The 19,337-nt window shown below is 35.7% G+C and overlaps 1 protein-coding gene across 1 annotated transcript in view; it reads right to left on the bottom strand.

The window, feature by feature from the left end:
* LOC103604126 (ribosomal protein S6 kinase delta-1-like) overlaps positions 1-19,337 on the bottom strand; it is a 124,945-nt gene that overhangs the window by 1,447 nt on the left and 104,161 nt on the right. Inside the window, exon 7 of the mRNA XM_008588714.1 lies at positions 5,527-5,642. Within this exon, the coding sequence (XP_008586936.1) occupies positions 5,527-5,642 (116 nt within the window). The remainder of the gene's footprint in view (positions 1-5,526; positions 5,643-19,337) is intronic.

The following is a 19,337-nucleotide window of genomic DNA, read 5'->3' on the forward strand; positions in this document are numbered from 1 at the left end:
CTTAGAGCAAATCTTACTGTTATCAAAAATACCCTGATTAACTAAACTTCAGGTGAGAGAATTACCAAGACACTATTTTTGATACTTCAAATCCCTGTGCATACCGACATCACCAGACAGAGAGCTCTATGGGAATAGGAAATGTGCCTTATCTGTCTTTATATTCACAGTGCCTAGCATGCTGCTAGTGTTTTAGTGAGTTGGAAGGAATGAGGGACAGCAGAAATGAGAAGAAAGGAGAGGAGGGAGACTATGGAGGAAGACTGCCTAGATAAATTTGGTGTCTTTTATAACAGGGAACACTACCATTTGTGAAATTTTCTAAAAATAGCAATTCTAACTGCTTTCTTATTATTTTTTTTTTTTTAGGTTTAGCAAGAAAATTCTAATTTCAGTATGCCTGAAATGGTGATGTTTAATTTAAAAAAAGAAAGAACTTTTTATTTTATAAAGACACTTGAGAAAGTTGGTGATACTGGCAATTGAACTGGATAATGATAATCTTTAGCACGTTATTTATTTATACATCTTGGATATGTTTCCAAAAATGCTTATTTAATATCTCATTTCATGAGGTACTGAGCTAGATGCAATGAAAAACAAGCACATCTCGGGCCGAGCCCGTGGCGCACTCGGGAGAGTGCAGCACTGGGAGCGCAGCAGCGCTCCCGCCGCAGGTTCGGATCCTATATAGGGATGGCCGGGGCGCTCACTGGCTGAGCGCAGTGCGGCCGGTCTCAAAAAGGACATAAAAAAAAAAAACAAGCACATCTCTTCCTACCCTAAAAGCTTAAAATCTAAAGAGGATTTTTAAGGATATAAAGACATTTAGCAAGGTATTTTAATGTTATATATGTAAATAGACATATAACAGAAATGGTCTCATCTATCTTGATTTATATTGCACGATTTCATCTTTATTCCTCGCCCTACTCCAAGTGTTGTATTTACAAGAGGTTATTATTATAATCCCATTTTACAGATGAATAGAGGGAAGCTCAGAATGGAGAAGCGTCTGACTTTAGCTAAAAAAAAAAAAAGGTAGTGGAAGATCCTAGACCAGAACTCCAACTCCTTACTCTAATGCTTGTAGTCTTTCTACACAACACATTCTGATAATTAAAATTCATCTCCTTCACTGTGTTACCAAGAAAGAGTAAGAAATGCTTGTGATTCTGGCAAAGGGAATGTCAGGGAAAGTTATAGGGGGAAAAAATACTTTTAAAATTGTATCCATTGCATTTGTCTTTGAAAATATGGGAAAATGCCTCCAACAATCCTATTTACTATTTATATCTTTTTGTTTGTTTGTTTGTTTTGTTTTTTGTCCTTTTTGTGACCGGTAAGGGGATCGCAACCCTTGGCTTGGCGTCACCCACACCGCGCTCAGCCAGTGAGTGCCCCGGCCATCCCTATATAGGATCCGAACCCGCAGCAGGAGCGCCACTGCGCTACCAAGCACCGCACTCTCCCGAGTGCGCCACGGGGCGGGCCGGCCCTATTTATATCTTCTTATTCACTGATATCCTTGGATCTTTCAGTTCCCCAAAAAAAGGTATTGGTTCACTTCAATAGCAAAGAAAGGTACTGGTTCATTTCAATAGCAAAGAAAGTGAACTACAAAATCTCTACTGCACCTTTCAACAATAATTACTGTATACCCACTATGTGCATAACTGAAAAGGACATAAATCAAAGAGCATAGTGCCTAACCTCAAGAAGTTCGCACTTTATTTGAGGAGATAAGTAAGCCAAATACATAAAAAGCCAAATACATGAAATACAATAAAATATTCTCTTAAAAATATAGGACAATAGAGATAAGTCAATTGTCTAGTGTATGATGAACTACGTTCTCAGAAAGAAATGGGACTAAAGGTGATTTTAAATACTATGTGGAAATTAGGTTAGGAAAAAGATATATATAGAATTGGAAAAGCACTGGCCTGATGGGCAAAAAAATGTTCAAATTGGAGAACAGAGGAAAATAAACTTACATACTTATGGTCAGTTTTCACAGGCCTTGAATGCTAGGAAGAAATGTCTACATTCTATTCTCCAGAGTCTAGACAAGTTTTTGTATGAGAAATAACCCAATGAAAATAGTGATTTAGTAAGGTTACTCTCACAAGTATGGGAACAGTGAAATTATAATGGGGGAAGAACATGGGGAAAGTGATCGTTAAAGTTCTATTTCTACTTTTACTTTCTATAAAAGTTTAAGATCAGAAAAATGAACAAAGAACGATCATGAAATACAATCATCAATAAAAAAATCATGTATTTCTTATATGCACATTTAAATTGGGTAAAATCCTATAGATCTATTCCTTTCTTCAGATGGTAAAAGGAAACATAAATCCACACAATTTTAATAACAGAAAAAGACCTTAGGGATCAAGTCCAATATTTTCATCTTTTTTCAGATGAGAAAACTGGGAAGCAGCAAGGTTAAGCAATCTAAGATGACAAAACCAGGTAATATCTGAGAAGGGACTAAATCTTACTTATAAAATAATGTAACACTGTTAGGGAAAACTTCATCCCATTGTTATCAAGGGGATGGGAGCAGTGTATATTTCTAGGCAACATGTTTGATTTCCTTCATGAAAAGTAAGATTTTCACTTACATTTATTAGCTACTATGGCAGATGATGAAGCAGCAGCTGTATTCATCTATACCAGGACTAAAGACGGAGAAGAGAGAGGAGGGGAGAGAGGCAAGAATATACCCAGAGATGGCAAGTACATATCACTCATCTTTCAGGGTTAATCCCACCTTCTGTCTCACAACTCTTCTCAATACAGTGCTCCTGGCAGCTACTACTTAAATTAGTTAGCACAACTGTTAAAACCTACTTACTATTCCTGTTCTACCATTCCCTAAAAGGCTATGAAAGCTTACCTTGGTTTGTGTTTTAGGGTTGCTGTTTTTTTCAAAGTTGCTGTTTAACCAGCCCACAGTCTTTTTCACTTACTATTCTCTGTTCTCAGTGATATCTCTTTCTATTCTTACAATCTGTTGATGCAGTGCTTCTCAAACTTCAATGTGTATGTGCATCACCTGAGGACCACGTTAAAATGGAGATTCTGACTCAGTAGATCTAAGGTGGGAGCCTGAGATTCTGCATTTCCAACAACCTCCCAGGTGATGCCGATGCTGCTAGTTCACCAATCACATCTGGAGTAGAGTTAGCTACTCCTCCTCGAACAACCTGAGAGAGTATCACCATTACATTTAGGGGGAAATAAGTAATCAAGAGCAAAAGGAAAGCACTCTACAAAGAACATATAAAGAACCCACACTCTGAACACTGATATCTAAATACACAGAGTTCCTGAACTTGGCTTCATCCACAGATCTTAGGCTTTGCAAAGACTTTCATGGGCAACCTACTAACCCTAATTGAAAGAACGACAGGACCCGAGCTGACAGTTCACCAGAGAAGTTCCGCTTTATTCGGGGGAGAAGCATACATTTATATAGAGCCGGGTTCCGGGAGAGGGTGATTAGTACACGGGGCGGTAGTTGATTGGCCAGGGGTGGATAATGATTTCTGATAGGCTGCACCTTGGCGCCGCGAGATTGTTAGGACCCGGAAGAGAAAAACGCCATGTTTAGGGAGTGCCTCCTTTGGGGTCTTCTATGGGGCCTTACACTAATAGCCACTCTCTCAAGCCTCACTTAGGTCACATTTCAAGCCTGACACTTACTGCCATCCTATTATTGATTTAGAATGCCCCAATTGCCATCTCTGTTTAGCCCGTGTCTCACTGAGGGTGAAACAATATTCGTTTTAAAATATTTTCTAAAGAAAAATGGAGAAATGCCAACTAATAATGCCAGCCAACAAAAGGCACAATAAAAAAATACTTTCAATATTACTATAGCAGATGTACTCAAAATCTACAAAACATCCAGGAAAGGCATATTCTCTACACATTAATTTTCATTCATACCTTGTAACTGCATGATAAAAATGTATTCACACTTTAGAAACTACACAATCTTTTACATCCTAAATTACATCATTTACTGTCCTTTTCTAAATTTCATTGATCTTCAGTTTAAAATTCCTACAATTAAAAATAGCAAAAATGTTATTTTAAGTCTTTTCCAGGGAAATCCCCCTTTATTATTAATTTTTAAATCATTCAGTCATTTACAATATTTTTTTTAAAAAAAGAAAGAAACCTGTCTCCAGTTAAGATTTCACCTTTACTTCAAACAAAGCTCATTTCCTTTTTATGTGAAACCTGCTCCTTAAATTACCTGGAGCCTTTCAGGAATGAAGAAATGGACAGAAGAAAAGAGGAGAGTGGTTTTTTTTTCCCTTCCGTCCTTTTTTGAAAAGGATATTAACATAAATGCCGAGGAAATTTAGAGATTAGCAAACAGAATGTAGAAGAGTCACAGTAATTCATAATCTGAAAATGAGTTAGCAGAATACACAGTATTACTTAAAATATAATCATTATGTTACAGCAAGAAACATCAGTATATTACTTCCAAGTTGGAATATAACCTTTTTGTTCTACAGCAAATGATCAAACACTTATCATCAAAAATTCTCAGAACACAATATCATATACTAATTAGCAACCTTTTGGTAACTGCATTTTGAAACAGTATATGAAGGGGAGATGAAGAATGGGGCTAAAATTTATTAAGCTAGCCTCTGGCTTCTGGACTTGTCTTTGTGCTCGGCAGGTACTGGGAGAGGTGTGTGTGTGTGTGTGTGCACGTGTGTGTGTGCACGTGTGTGTGTGTGTCCATATTTATGAGTAATTTCTGTTACCTTCATTTAATCCTGATAACTACCCAGTGCAAGGAATTATTATTATCTTCATTATTCCAATATAGACACCGACAAGTGGGATTGAGCATTTTATCCAATATTTTATGGCTTCAAGTGATGGAGTTATATATGAACAAGCCTGTCTGACTCTTAGTTCAAATAAGAAAATAAACCAAACAATTTTGCTCATCTCTAAAAGATACAAGCCTTAGATTACATCAAAAAAACTTAGTTTGATACAAAGAAAAAAAACAGTTTCTTCCAGAAATTTGCCAAATCCAGATAGATATGACATAAAAACAATAATAAATCACAATACTTCTAATGTTTTAAGTGTTCATCTGTCTTTCAGACAAGACTAGGGATAGTCCCAAATAGCCTAAATATCCCTGCTAGTACTTGTAGGACTCATGCTTAGAATTAGTAAAACTGTATAGGAATTGTACAAAAATCATAATTAAACTTTTAAAAGTTCAAATATAGACATATCATAACAGCATAAATTATGGTCATTCTAAGGGTACTGCAAGGAACCAACAAAGAGCCAAAAAAAAGGAGAAAGCAACACCTGTTTTATTCCACTTTTGGTGGTTCGCTATGATGCTTTTCTTTCCACCAATAACTTTTAGGAAAATTATTAATAAAATTCCAAAGACCAAAATTCTCAAGCATTCTAATTAGAAATAAAGCTGAGAGACAAGACAGTAAAACAAAACATAAGGCATACCTGACATATATCATCAAGTTGAGGTTTTCCATAAAGGCCAGAGATATGTTCTGCCCGCATGAGATACTCTGCTGTTCTTCTCTTCACAGCTTCTCGACGGGTAGGGCTTGACTCACCTAAAAGGACAATACAAAAGTCTGGACATGTGAAAAATAAATAAACTTTCTGTTATCCAATCTGAAGGTTAACTTCCTTTCACCCAATTCACTGCTTATTCACATTTCTGACTGAAATGAAGAGATACTCAAAATTGGAAAAGACATGAAAGTTAGTAATATCACTGAGGTCTAAATATCACACCCATGAATTTCATTTGCCCAAATTCTAACACTCTCCTATTTAAATTTGTACTGAAAACTTGATGTATTTTAAGAGGAGTCAAATATATAAGAAATATAGTGCAAAAAGCTCTGAAGACAAAAAAAACTAGCCCTCATCCAGACAGTATACTGTTATCCAACTCAATAAGTAGAAACAAATGCAACAAATGTTTAATATTAGATATGATTTGGAATTGATATGTGGTGAGCTATGTAGCAGTACCACCAAACTAGAGAATAAAACTATTTATATAACTGTATTAGTCTGTTTCCGTTGCTTATGACAAAACATCTGGTACTGGGTGATTTAGAAAGAAAACGAAATTTATTGCTTACAGTTTCAGAGGCTGGGAAGTCCAAAGTCCAGGGAACACATCTGGTGAGGGTCTTGGCGGTGGCAACAGTGACCCAGGGGTCTCATGTGGCAGAAAATGGCAGAGCAGAGCGAAACTAATCTCTCATGCACTCTTCCTTTTAAAGACCTCAGAACCACACCCCTGACCACCACTGTTAATCCATTCACGACAGCATGGTCCTACAATCTCTCTTCAAGGCCCGACTGTTCAATTACCATAATGGGATTTCTCACCCTCAACAGTTACAGTGGTGATTAAATTTGGGGGGTACACTCAACCCAAGGCAATAATCCTGAATTCACTCTAGTTGATTTTTGTAAGCTTCATGGTTATTATATTAGTGATAAGTTGTCAACTACCTTACAACTGAAAACAAGAATGTGATTGAATCCATATAATATAAAATTATGTGAAAGTGAACAAGTCATTTACCCTTTTTGGGTCTCAGTTTCCCTAAACAAAGGGTATTCAAAGTGGCTTCAAAGAACTCCTCAAGACTTCAAAAAAGAGGTGGTTAATGTGCTCTCTCCTCTTCAGAATAGGATAATTTTATATAATAGACTAAATTATAGCATTCCATCTGAAGAAAGGATTCCATGGATGAAAGCCAAAAAGTTTGAAAACCAGTTATACTATATGATCTCTAAAGTTCCTTTCATAAATACTATTCTATGATATTCTATACCATTCATGACTTATTTTTATCAAAGCACTTAATACATAGTGCTGTTTTCACAATTCACTCTATGAATCTTCTGAATGAAGTTAACCAAGAGAGCAAGTATCAGATAGTAAAAAGTGCCCTGGATTACCTTCCAAAAACCCTGGTTCGTTATCTAAATTCTGGCTCTGCCTCTCATTAGTCTTGTGACCTATGATAAGTCATCTCAATTCTCCAAACCTCTTCCTCATTCCCTAAAGTGGAAATATGTACTTCTAATGATTGTGGGGATTAAAGGACACAATATTCATAGACGGTACAATGGAACCAGTCATATAGGAAGCACTAAACCGTTAAATTTTTAAACCTTGGTTTTTCTCTTCAAACCAAATCCTACAAAATAATGTTTCCTTGTTTGCTGAACTGAATTGTAATAAAGCAAATATTTTTCCCCAAAAGACTAATCATGGAAATTCTCTTCTTATTTCTGCCTGGAACAGCATCTTCTCCTCCTTCTTCTGGAAAATGCCTGTTCTTCCTCACCTTCATACTCTTCTATTCCTTCCCCCCATAACTAACCATGTGGTTTGAATAAAAGCTGCTATCTTGTTTCAGATATCTGTTTCTCTAGTCACCAAGATCTAGTTAGCCAAGGGTGGACTTCACTGTCACAAGCTGGGCCAATCACAGGACCCTACCCTCCTGGCCATAGTTGGAGAAGGGAAGAATTGGTACTGCACAAACTGGAACTTCTCTGTTATTGAAGCTGTAAATAAATGGACTGGACACTGCCAGCAGTTTCTGCTGATGCAAAGAAAAAAAAACTGAAATAAGGAACTTGACACAGACAGAAACAGATATGGGAGACCAAAAAAAAATGAAAAAGAAAAAGAAAGAGGAAGAGAAGAGAACCAGTGTTTCCAAGGTCCTTGATTTCAGGTGAACCTACATCCCTGCCTTTCTTTGCCTAAGGTAGTTCAAATTTGTATTTTGGCCAAGCAAACCAAAGAATCCTGACTGAATACAGACCTCAAAGAAAAACTGCAACAAAATTGGGATTGCGATTTTGCTAAATAATTTTCCTTCCACAGCTTTTACATGAGTATTCCATTGCTTCTCTCCTTAATGAGTAATTCATAAATATACCTGGTCTTGGTGGGGGGGAAACCTCTATTGCTTTTTAATTGTGTAACAATCTATATTTATTAATTCCCCAACTCCTCAAAGCTCAATTAAAATGTCAGTATGCTTCTGCCTCTGTCCTTAAAATTTACTTTCTAAACCCAAGGTTTTAGAGGGTTATTCTATTCAGTTGAAAAATGGGTATAATCTATCTGTGAAAATCACCTAAATAACTATAACATATTTTGAAGATAAAATGTGCCACATAAATAACAGCTATTCACTATTTCAACACACTACTAGTTCTTTGGTTCAGGGTTTACTATTTTGGGACACTGCTATTCCCATTATCATTAGTTCTCATTTCAGGTTATGCCATTCAAGCCCTAATTTAAACCCCCATTTAGAATTTTTGATTCACCTTAGGCTCAACTCTGATAGAAAATGTGGAACTTTAGTTTTTCAATTCAGTGTGTTTAAGCTTTAAGAAAGCTTCAAAATTTGCTTTATTCAAAAAAATCAACTTTCCTCATAAAATACCTTGAAATTCAAAAATGCCAAGATTATGGAACAGCTAGTTAAAGCTACAGTTAAAACCATATTTTGTATTCAAATCACTGCTTTTCAAACTTTTGGTTTTCCTGCTGCTTTTTAAGCAGTCTCCATAGTAACAGAGAAACAAGAACCGGAAGACAGTAGTTGAAATGGACTCCTGCTACTGCTTCCATGGAAACTACAAGGAAGTGATGAGAATGCTAGAAGGCTTTTAAAATGTAACTTTATATACAGACACTATCACTCCTTCCTTATCAGCCCCTGAAAGGGAACAACCACTGCTGATCAATAGCAGCAGCTAAAGATGAAAACAACTTCTTGCAGTTTTCTGCTGCTGGATGTTTACTAAGGTTTCTGAGTACCAGAAAAAAAGATGAATATATAGATTTCCAGAATAATTCTAACTGATTAAATTACTGATAAATATGACTTTAAACCGATTTTAATTGATTAAAAAATGTTTGACTGACTCTAACCTCCTTGGTTTCCTCTCACTTGTTCTTCATTTTAAAACAAACATAAACACATACACAGTCCACAATGACTATTATTCAAGGAAAACAATAACTTCAATCCCATACTAGATCATGTAGCTATTATTTCTTCAGTAACATAGCCAGGTAGACACTTAAATGCTTTTCAAAGTGGATACATAGTCTATATTCTATCCAAAAGTAAACCAATACCTTCAACAAGTTTCTCTACATTTCTGTCAATCACTAAGATACAGCAAGAATTTTCACTGGGCTTTGGCATTCAAAAGAGAAAAACTGTTCCCATTATTTAATAACCTTTACGTCAAAAAGTTCTGGCATATCATAAAAGATGTCTTATGTGGCCTGTGACAACCTGTATTTCTTTACTCCACCTTCTCAATTCCTGATCAGGAAGGATAGATATAGGGTGATTCCAGAGTATGAGCTGTGAAATGATTGGGTGCAGCTGAGTAGATATAAAGAGAAATGCCAAAGTTGTCACGAAATTTATAGAACACTGGACTATCTATCCTCCATTTCTCAGGGCATAACTCTGACTTCAGTAACTAAAAGAAGTTTTATAAAACGCCTGGTCTACAGATAATAGAATATGGAAATTCTCTCTTATCCAATAAGCCACCACCATTTGAAACCCCTCCATTATATCATCATTATCTATTTACAAGAGATATATTTCCTCAACTTTACAATTAAGAAAATTAAGGCTCAGGAATGTGACACGTCTTTCTCAGTCACATATTTAATATAAGAGCCTGAACCTAAACCAGGTCTTACACCATACTTCAGAGTACTTGCCATTATTCTAAGTTACCTTTCAATATAAATAAAAGTAACTGAATTTGAATTTGATTATTCTACTGTTTCTGAGTAGAATAAGAAAAATACAGAGCACAAGACAAGTACAGATGGGTATGAGAAGAAACATGAAGAGAAAATAAACATAAGAAACTGAGAACGGTGCTTGTCAGACAACATAGCAGAGTAGAAACAGAGAGGAGAGACGCTCAAGATGATAGACAGACACACAGGAAAGTTAGGACTACAAAGAAGTATATTTCACACTGAGTAAAAGAGAATAGGCCTTTCTGAGAAAAACTGGTCTCCAAAATTGGTTACCCAAAGATTTATCTGGAAAACAAAGGCCTTTTCTCATTTACCCATTAAAAAGAAAAAAAGGCAGTTTTACTCTGGGAACTAATAAAAATCAATTTCACAACCTAGAATAAAAAGTTCTTCTAGGTCTGCTATTCTACCCTTAGTCACTAAAAAGAATATAGCTAACACCCTCATCACTTGCTCAATAAGAGAAAAGCAATGCTAGAGGAAGAATGACCAATTTAGACCATATCTATATTTCATGGGCAATTTTAAGGAATGTTTAAGGATATTTTGACTATACTTGATTTTCACCACATGGACAGAACTTAATCCCCACATACAAGTCTACTCCGTCACATCTTATATTCTAATTTTTATTTCTCTACTGCACAAATTCTCTCCAAGAGGTTCTATGCCGCTGTGCTTAGTCAAGCATCCTTGATTTCACTCAGACTTACCAGGTTAGAAAGAATATCCAAATCAATCTGGGTTCAATTTTAAGGAATGTTTAAGGATATTTTGACTATACTTGATTTTCACCACATGGACAGAACTTAATCCCCACATACAAGTCTACTCCGTCACATCTTATATTCTAATCTTTATTTCTCTACTGCACAAATTCTCTCCAAGAGGTTCTATGCCGCTGTGCTTAGTCAAGCATGCTTGATTTCACTCAGACTTACCAGGTTAGAAAGAATATCCAAATCAATCTGGGTTTGCCGGAATGAGTTTTTGTTTATTGTTACTTTTTATTTCTCTACTGCACAAATTCTCTCCAAGAGGTTCTATGCCGCTGTGCTTAGTCAAGCATGCTTGATTTCATTCAGACTTACCAGGTTAGAAAGAATATCCAAATCAATCTGGGTTTGCCGGAATGAGTTTTTGTTTACTGTTACTTTTTTTTTTTTTAAACAACTTCAGTTACATAAAAGAATACTCCTGTTTGAGATGGCCTTGGTAGTTATAGTTGTATTTTTTTTTTCTTAAGTGCTGATTTATTATATTTAATGGTGTTTTGTTCTTTTCAGGTATAGTCCACCATTTCTGCCTTCTGCTAAGTGTTCTGACAACAAAAGGCAACCTTGAGAAGAACAGTAATTTACAGTTCCACACATCTACCACAACTCTGAAGCCATCAACCTTTCAGTGTATAACATGAACCGGTCAGTCAGGGAATCTGCTTCCATTTGCATTTAGCCAACCCCCTATTAATGTTTTTTCAAAGCCAAATGTTATGTGACCCCCTAGAAGTTCAGAGTCACCAAAGAATAGTCAAAGCAAAAGTCAAAATAATATTCACACCCAGGCATTACCTCAATTATGATTGCTTTCAATGTGGTTAAACAGTTAGTCTACTATCAGTAACACTGAATGAAAACTAGCACGTGATTAAATCAGTGTTAAATGCCTACAAAGGCAGGCTTCTTTTAGATCCAACAATTTCTTTCTGCTCCCTAACCTATTTTTGTTTTGCAATTTTAAGAGTACCCAGAAGACTTATCAATTACTCCCTTCAGAAATACATTGCCTGACCAGTCTCTCAGTGATGATAAACCCTTGTCTAAATAATAATAATAATAATAATAATAATAACAACAACAATAGTAAAGATAGTCCCCTAAGTTTCCCTTAGGTTCTAAAGTCAAATGGCTTCTGAAAGATTAGGATAAAAAGATTTAAAAGAGCTGACGACAGATAGTGAAGAAAAAAGGAATACAAAATCAAAACCAAGGAGCTAAAGTTTTACCTTATGAGATTAAGATAAGGGAAAATTAGGAAATAAAATTCCACATAAATTAAGAACTGCTTATCTGCCATACTGGTAAATATGGAAAGTCCCCCAATCCCCAAAAAGGTTTTTGCTCATTCCTTCACTGGCTAAAAGAAACATCTTAAGAGAAGTAGCAAATCTATGGAAGAATCTAGAGTCCAACAATTGTTTTCTTGATGCCATGATATTGATTCACATATTTTTCCTATGAGATGAAGTAAACTGATTAAAAGAATTACTGATCACAAGCAGTTTATTATTCTCAATCCTAGAAGTTTCACAAACTCCTTTAATACATCCCCTACTTTAAAAATTAAATTGACTTAGTGTATCAGAATTAGAACACACTCTATTCCATCTTTCTTCAGACTGCTTTAACATGAGATATAAATTGCCACATTTAAACAAAACTCAAAAGAATGTGTGAAGCAATACTTCTAGAGTATATCATATCTGAAGCCAATTTCAGTATGACAAAGAAAATCCTCCCCACCAACTAACTTTCTTTAAGCCCCTGGAGTGAAAAAGTTCTCCAGACCACTATTCCTACCCCTCCTGCCCCCACTCTTTCAAGAGAGATGCCTAATAGTTACGGAGTTATCTATTATGCTCCAGGTGCACAGTCATCTCAATGTTTCTAGTCATCTCAGTACTGTCATAGAACATTATATGTAGAAGACCTTCTATAAAATTTTATTAAACTAATGAATGGCCAAGTAAATGAATTACCTTCCACCACTATCACAAGGTCTGATAACAATACCTTTATACCTATGGACACCTCAATTACCTCTCTGTAGAAGGATAGTTAGTGACTTTCTCTAATTAAACAATAGTTACATAAAATGCATGTCGAGAAAAGGTATTTATGTTTCTTGTCTTCACCACCTATGAAGCTGAATGCATAAAAAAAGGAATACAGGGGAACACAGTCCAAAAGTGGTATGATTAGAATGAAAAAAGAACCTACATTTTGGTTTTATTTTATGAAAAATTGTCATAACAGTATCAACAAAGAAAATACAGCACAGATATTCTAAGCAATTATAAACCGTTGAGTAAAAAGAATGAAGTCTACAATTTTTTATTGTTTAACAGTTACAATTTTAAAAGATGCATTTCTTAAAAGTTTGTAAAAGTATAATATGCCTGCACAATAACCTGGTTATATTTCAAATGAAACACACTTTCAGACCACTAATGGCAACATAGTTTCTGAGAAAAAACAAATTTGCATTTTCAATATTTCATAAGATAGAATAGATAAGCTGAACTTCTGTAAAGCTTACACATAACTTAAAGTTTAATTATAAAATATAAGAAGCTGTTAAGTTATATAAAACTGTGTAACTCAACTGCCTAATAACAGTAGTTTTCCATTTACGGGGTTTTTTGTTTGTTTGTTTCATTTGGTTTATTTTAAAACCAAAATACTACAGTTAAAATACTACCAAGATACTACAGTTCTGATCAGAATCAAGGATTTTTCAGTAAGCACAGAGATTAAACCAGCCCTCTCAATTAAATGTTTTTAAACTGTGTTGCTAAAGATATAAAAATGTGGTAATACTGATGACAGAGATCTTCTAATTAAAAAAAAAACCCTTAGAGAGTCCTCATCTCTCTCTCTGCTTTTGCTACAGAGCAGCTGTGCCTTGCACAGATTCACATGAATGAAAATATTTAGATGAGAAACCACCCACTTAGTTTATTTTCCATATGACTTTCCTGTAATTATTTTGTAAACTGTTCACACAACAATACATAAAAACATCTGCAAAAACAGGTAATTAATGTGTCAAGCCAAACTAATGCATTTTTTATAGTGTCCATGCTTCGTCAGCTGTAATTATAACTCTTTTTTAAGCAAATGATGATGTGTTTGTTGCAATGTGCAAGTAGTTATTTTGATGCTCTGTTTACTGTTCATACAATCTGAATATAAAACTCCACAGCTACTCTGCCCCACATCAATGCTTTACCTAGCTTTTGGCTGAAGCAGGAAAGTGGCTCTCTTTTCCAAGCTATAATTTCCAGTAAACATTTTGTCCTTAAAACATGAAACTCTCAATGTAAAAGTTGATACCAAAATAGCCAACAATTCAAGAAGCATATGCCAAACTACTTACTCAACCAGACTTTCTTCCTTCAGTTGTAACTCACTGGGAAATACAGCACATTACGTCAATAGGCTACAGTATGCTAAGCCTCCTGAGTATTAACAGAAGTTTAAAGTTTAAAAGTTTATTAACATTCTTGTTTTTTATGATACAATATCCATTCCATCTAGATCCATCCAATATATATCTTTGACATGAGACCAACAAATGCAGAACCAAATCTTTTCCAAAATATATTCAATTTATCTTGCTTGAATTCTGACTACATGAGAGATCACCATCATAATCATTATTACTACTATTATTATTATGCAGTAACTAATATTGTATACTAATAATCATCCTTGGGTGGACATTCCTGAAAGCTCAAGGTATGTGATCTCTAAAGTTCTCTGTTTCTAGAGCTAACAAAATCTTAGATTAAGAAAGAAGCACAGCCCTATAATATTTTTCTAGGGCTCCTGCCCTTTAAAAAGTGTGTGTGTTGGGGGAGGGGAGGGCAATTTTTAAAATATCTGTGGAGACTTAATGTAGTATAGAAAAATCTTGGCAATAAAGAACTCTCATGGAACAAAGTTTTCTGCTCATTTTCATAATCAAATTTTTCACTAACAGTAGACAAATAGCCCTCAGCGGTCCAAGCTTATTGATACAACTCTTTCTAAACTGAGCTCTTAATGTAGTATAGAAAAATCTTGGCAATAAAGAACTCTCATGGAACAAAGTTTTCTGCTCATTTTCATAATCAAATTTTTCACAGACAGTAGACAAATAGCCCTCAGCGGTCCAAGCTTATTGATACAACTCTTTCTAAACTGAGCTACTCCATTCTTAAATAGAATATATTGAAATTAATTTAACTTTGCTTCCCCAGAATATCAGCTACTATGATATGCTACAGGTGTCTAACCACACACTGTGATAATGCTATGAATGTCTATCCCCAACTTGTTTCCCAAAAGATCAGAAAAATATTGTAGCAAATCAAATGACAGTTCCCCAGCTGCCAGGCTTGGATTTTAGGTCAAGAGCTTATTCAGGGGAACTTGGAGCTGGGTCTGATCAAAACAGAACAGAGCCTAGTTCCCGGGGTGCTGGAGTTAGAAACACATGACCGAGACAAGGAGAGGGAACAAGACAGTTTATTTATTAAAGCTAGAAATCAAACTCAGAGTCAGACTAGCAAGAGGTCTCAATACTGAGTCCCACTCCTTACACAGCTACAAATATAAATGTAATAATGCATATTATTAGTGCCATTTCAAATGGCTGAATTCTTCACATGTTCAAACCTTCAGAATTAATACTTGTATACTGACATCAGTGTAGAGTACTGACATACCAGACAGATAAACCTATTTGATATTTCTAAAGCTACCATGTTGAATATTAGCTGTTTATTACACAATCTTTAAGATTCAACTTATTGTCACCTCCCCCAGGAAGCCTTCCCTGTGGGTCTTCTCCTTCCCTCTGATCAGGAACCCATTTATATGTACTTTTATTAGTCAGTTTTGTGTTGCTATAACAGAAATACCTGAGACTGGGTAATTTATAAAGAAGAGAGGTTTATTTGGCTTATGATTCTAGGACAGCTGCATCTGGCATGGGCCTCAGGCTGCTTCTACTCATGGCGGAAAGTGGCAGGCAGCCAGAGGGTACAAGCAGATTACATGGCAAGAGGAAGCAAGAGAAAGAGAGGGGGAGATGCCAGGGTCTTTTTAAACAACCAGCTCCCGCAGGAACTAATAGAGCAAGAATTCACTCATTAATCCCCCCATCTCTCAGGGACAGCACTAATCCATGCATGAGGGATCCGCCAGTGACTCAAACAGCTCCTATCACTGACACATTGGGGATCAGATTTCCACATGAGTTTTGGCGGGGACACACATCCAAACTCTTATCAGTACTATAGAATTATTCTATCATTCAAAAATATTCATAGAGAATTTCCTATTTGCCAGGCACTATGCTAGAAGATACAATGGTGAATAAGAAAATGCCTTGCCTTCGAGGATATTACAGCTACATTAAGATGTAGTCACTCCCTAAATAACTGCGCAAATACTCATTTCAGTGTAAATATGATAAGAATTTGCAGAAAGAAACAGTGTGCAATAACCAAAATGGTCAGGAAACCTGTTGGGGTCTGAGTAGAAGTGAGTAAAAGCTTCTGTAGGGAAATGCCATTGAAACTGAGATATGATGAATAAGGAGTTACCAATGAAGAAGCACAGTAAAGTAATACAAGCAACACAGCTTATGTTAAATTCTAACATGGAAAGAATCGTGGTGCCTTCCAGGAAGTGAAAGAAGGCCACTATGCCTAGAGAAGAGTAGGCAAAGAGAAGTAATTCAAGATGAACCCGGAGAGGGAGGCAGAAGCTAAATCATGCACAGACTTGCAGACTACAAGAGCTCTGGATTTTATATTAAGAGCAATGGGGTTTCTTAATGAAAAGAAGTGATATCTCAAATTTGATGAACATTCATCTACATATTGAAGAAAGTTAACAAATACCAAGGATACAACAAACACCAGGAAGGATAAACTTGAACAGATCCTCACTTAGACACATCATAGCCAAACTGTCAAAAGCCAAGACAAAGAGAAAAATCTTAAAAGCAACAAAAGGAAAACATTACTCACTACATACTAGGGAACCTCAACAAGATTAAGAACTGACTTATTATCAGAAAATGGAAGACAGAAGGCAGTGGGATGGCATATTTAAAATGCTAAAAGAAAAAAAACATTGTCAACCAAGAATCCAATATTCAGCAAAACTATCTTTCAACAATGAAGGCAAAATAGACATTCCCGGGCCAGCCCGGTGGCGCACTGGATAGTGCGCCGCTTGGGAAGCGCGGCAGCGCTCCCGCCCGAGGATTCGGATCCCACATGCAGACCGGTTCCCGCTCACTGGCTGAGCGAGGCGCGGGAGCAACGCCGAGGGTTGCGATCCCGTTGCCGGTCCCCGGTCCGGTGCGGGGGCAACACTGAGGGTTGTGATCCATTGCCGGACATGGAAAAAAAAAAAAAATAGACATTCCCAGATAAACAAAGACTGAGAAAATGTGTTGCTAGGAGATCTTCCACACAAGAAATATTTTTAAAAAGGAAATGACGCCAGAGCATAACTCAAATCCAAGCAAAAAAATAAAGAGTGCAAGTAAAAGAATTACTTAGGTAAATATAAAGGACAATGCAAATATATGTTTTATCATTTCTTATAGAAACTGGTTTAGAAGAAAAATGCATTTAAACAGTAATTGTAAAATTACATTGTATGGCTTATGTAAAATTTTAACATACATGACAATAATAGCAAAAAGGAGTGAGAAGGGAAGGGAGCCACACTGAAGCAAAGTTTCTGTGTATTACTGGAATTAAGGTACTCTTACTCTGAAGTAGAATGTTTTAAGTTAAATGTTAATTACTGTAATCTCCAGAGAAACTCGAGAAAGAGAAAACACTCAAAATGATATAGTTAAAAAAAAAAAAAAAAAAGAAAGTAAATGGTACACTAGGAAATATCTATTTACCACATAACAGGAGTAGAAGACAAAAAAAACAGACATATAAAAAACTAACAAGATGGCAGACAGAACTCCAACCATATTAATAAACACATTAAATGTATATGGATTACATACACCAATCAAAAGCAGAGATTATTTCTAAGACTGGATTTTTTAAAAATGATTAACTATATCCTGTCTACAGAAGGCACACTTTGATTCAAACAAAGAGGATGAAGGAAAAAAGATTAAATAAGATATAGCATGCAAAAAGTAATCATAAGAAGGATAGAATAGCTATTCCAGTAACCAACAAAACAGATTTTAAGGGGGAAAAAAAAAACTAGACATTTTATAATGTTAACAGGTTAAGTTAATCAACAAGATATAACAATTATTAGCATGCATGTACCTAACAACAGAGCCCCAAAACAGATGAAGCAAAAACTGACAGAAACAAAGAAATAGACAACTCAACAATATTAGTCAAAGATCTCAATAACTGCTAGAAGAAAGACACAAAGTCATCAATGACATAAAAGACTTGAACAATATTATCAATCAATCTGAACTAATTGACATCTACAGAAAACTCCATCCAGCAACAGAAGAATACACATTCTTTACAAGCATAAATGAAACATTCTCCAAGACAGACCACATGCTAGCCCACAAAACAGGTCTCAATAAGTTTAAAACAATTTAAATCAAGCAAAGTATATTCACCAACCATAACAATTAAATCAAAAATTGACAAAAGAAGAGGGCCAGCCCATGGCTCACTTGGGAGAGTGTGATGCTGATAACACCAAGGCCACCGGTTCATATCCCTACATAGGGACGGCTGGTTAGCTCACCTGGGAGAGCATGGTGCTGACAACATCAAATCAAGGGTTAAGATCCCCTTACCAGTCATCTTTAAAAAAAAAAAAATTGACAAAATTTGGAAAATCCAAATATTTGAAAATTTAAAAACACATTTCTAAGCAATACATGAATCAAAGAAGAAAGTTTTCCCTTCTACAAGGAAAACTAGAAATTATTTCAAGATGAATGAAAATAAAAACAATATATCAAAATGTATGGGATGCAAAGGCAGTACTTAGATAGACATTTATAGCTCTAAGTACCTATACTGGAAAAAAAAAAAAAGATTTCAAATCAAAAACCTAAGCTTCCAACTCTTAAGATGAAATCTAAATTAAATCTACATCTAAAATTAAAGAGCAAACAACAGAGAAAGAAAATGGAAGGAGAAGAAACCAATAAAACAGAAAAAATATAGAGAAAAAATGAAATCAAAACTTGGTTCTTGAAAAGCTCAATAAAATTGATTAATCTTTAGCTAGACCAACCCAGAAAAACAGAAGAGAGAACAATCAAAATAATGAACACATTCATCATTTCCAATTAACAATACTTTATTTTGCCTTCATTTTTGAAAAGCATTTCATTGGGAATACAATTCTCAATAGACAGGGTTTTCTTTCTTTTTTTTTTTTTTTTTTTTTGGTGACTGGCCACACCGCACTCAGCCAGTGAGCACAACAGCCATCCCTATATAGAATCCGAACCCACGGCGGGAGCGCTGCTGCGCTCCCAGCGATGCACCCTCCTGAGTGCGCCATGGGGCCGGCCCTTGACAGGGTTTTCTTTCTTTCCCTACATTAAACATGTAGATCAATTGTCTTCTTGCTTTCATTGTTTCCAACAAGAAATCTGGTGTCATTCTTATCTTTATTCTGTACATGACCTTTTTTTTTTTTTCTGCCTTCTTTTAATT

This window comes from Galeopterus variegatus, unplaced genomic scaffold (genome assembly GCF_000696425.1).
Source record: "Galeopterus variegatus unplaced genomic scaffold, G_variegatus-3.0.2 Scaffold4985, whole genome shotgun sequence".
NCBI lineage: Eukaryota > Metazoa > Chordata > Mammalia > Dermoptera > Cynocephalidae > Galeopterus > Galeopterus variegatus.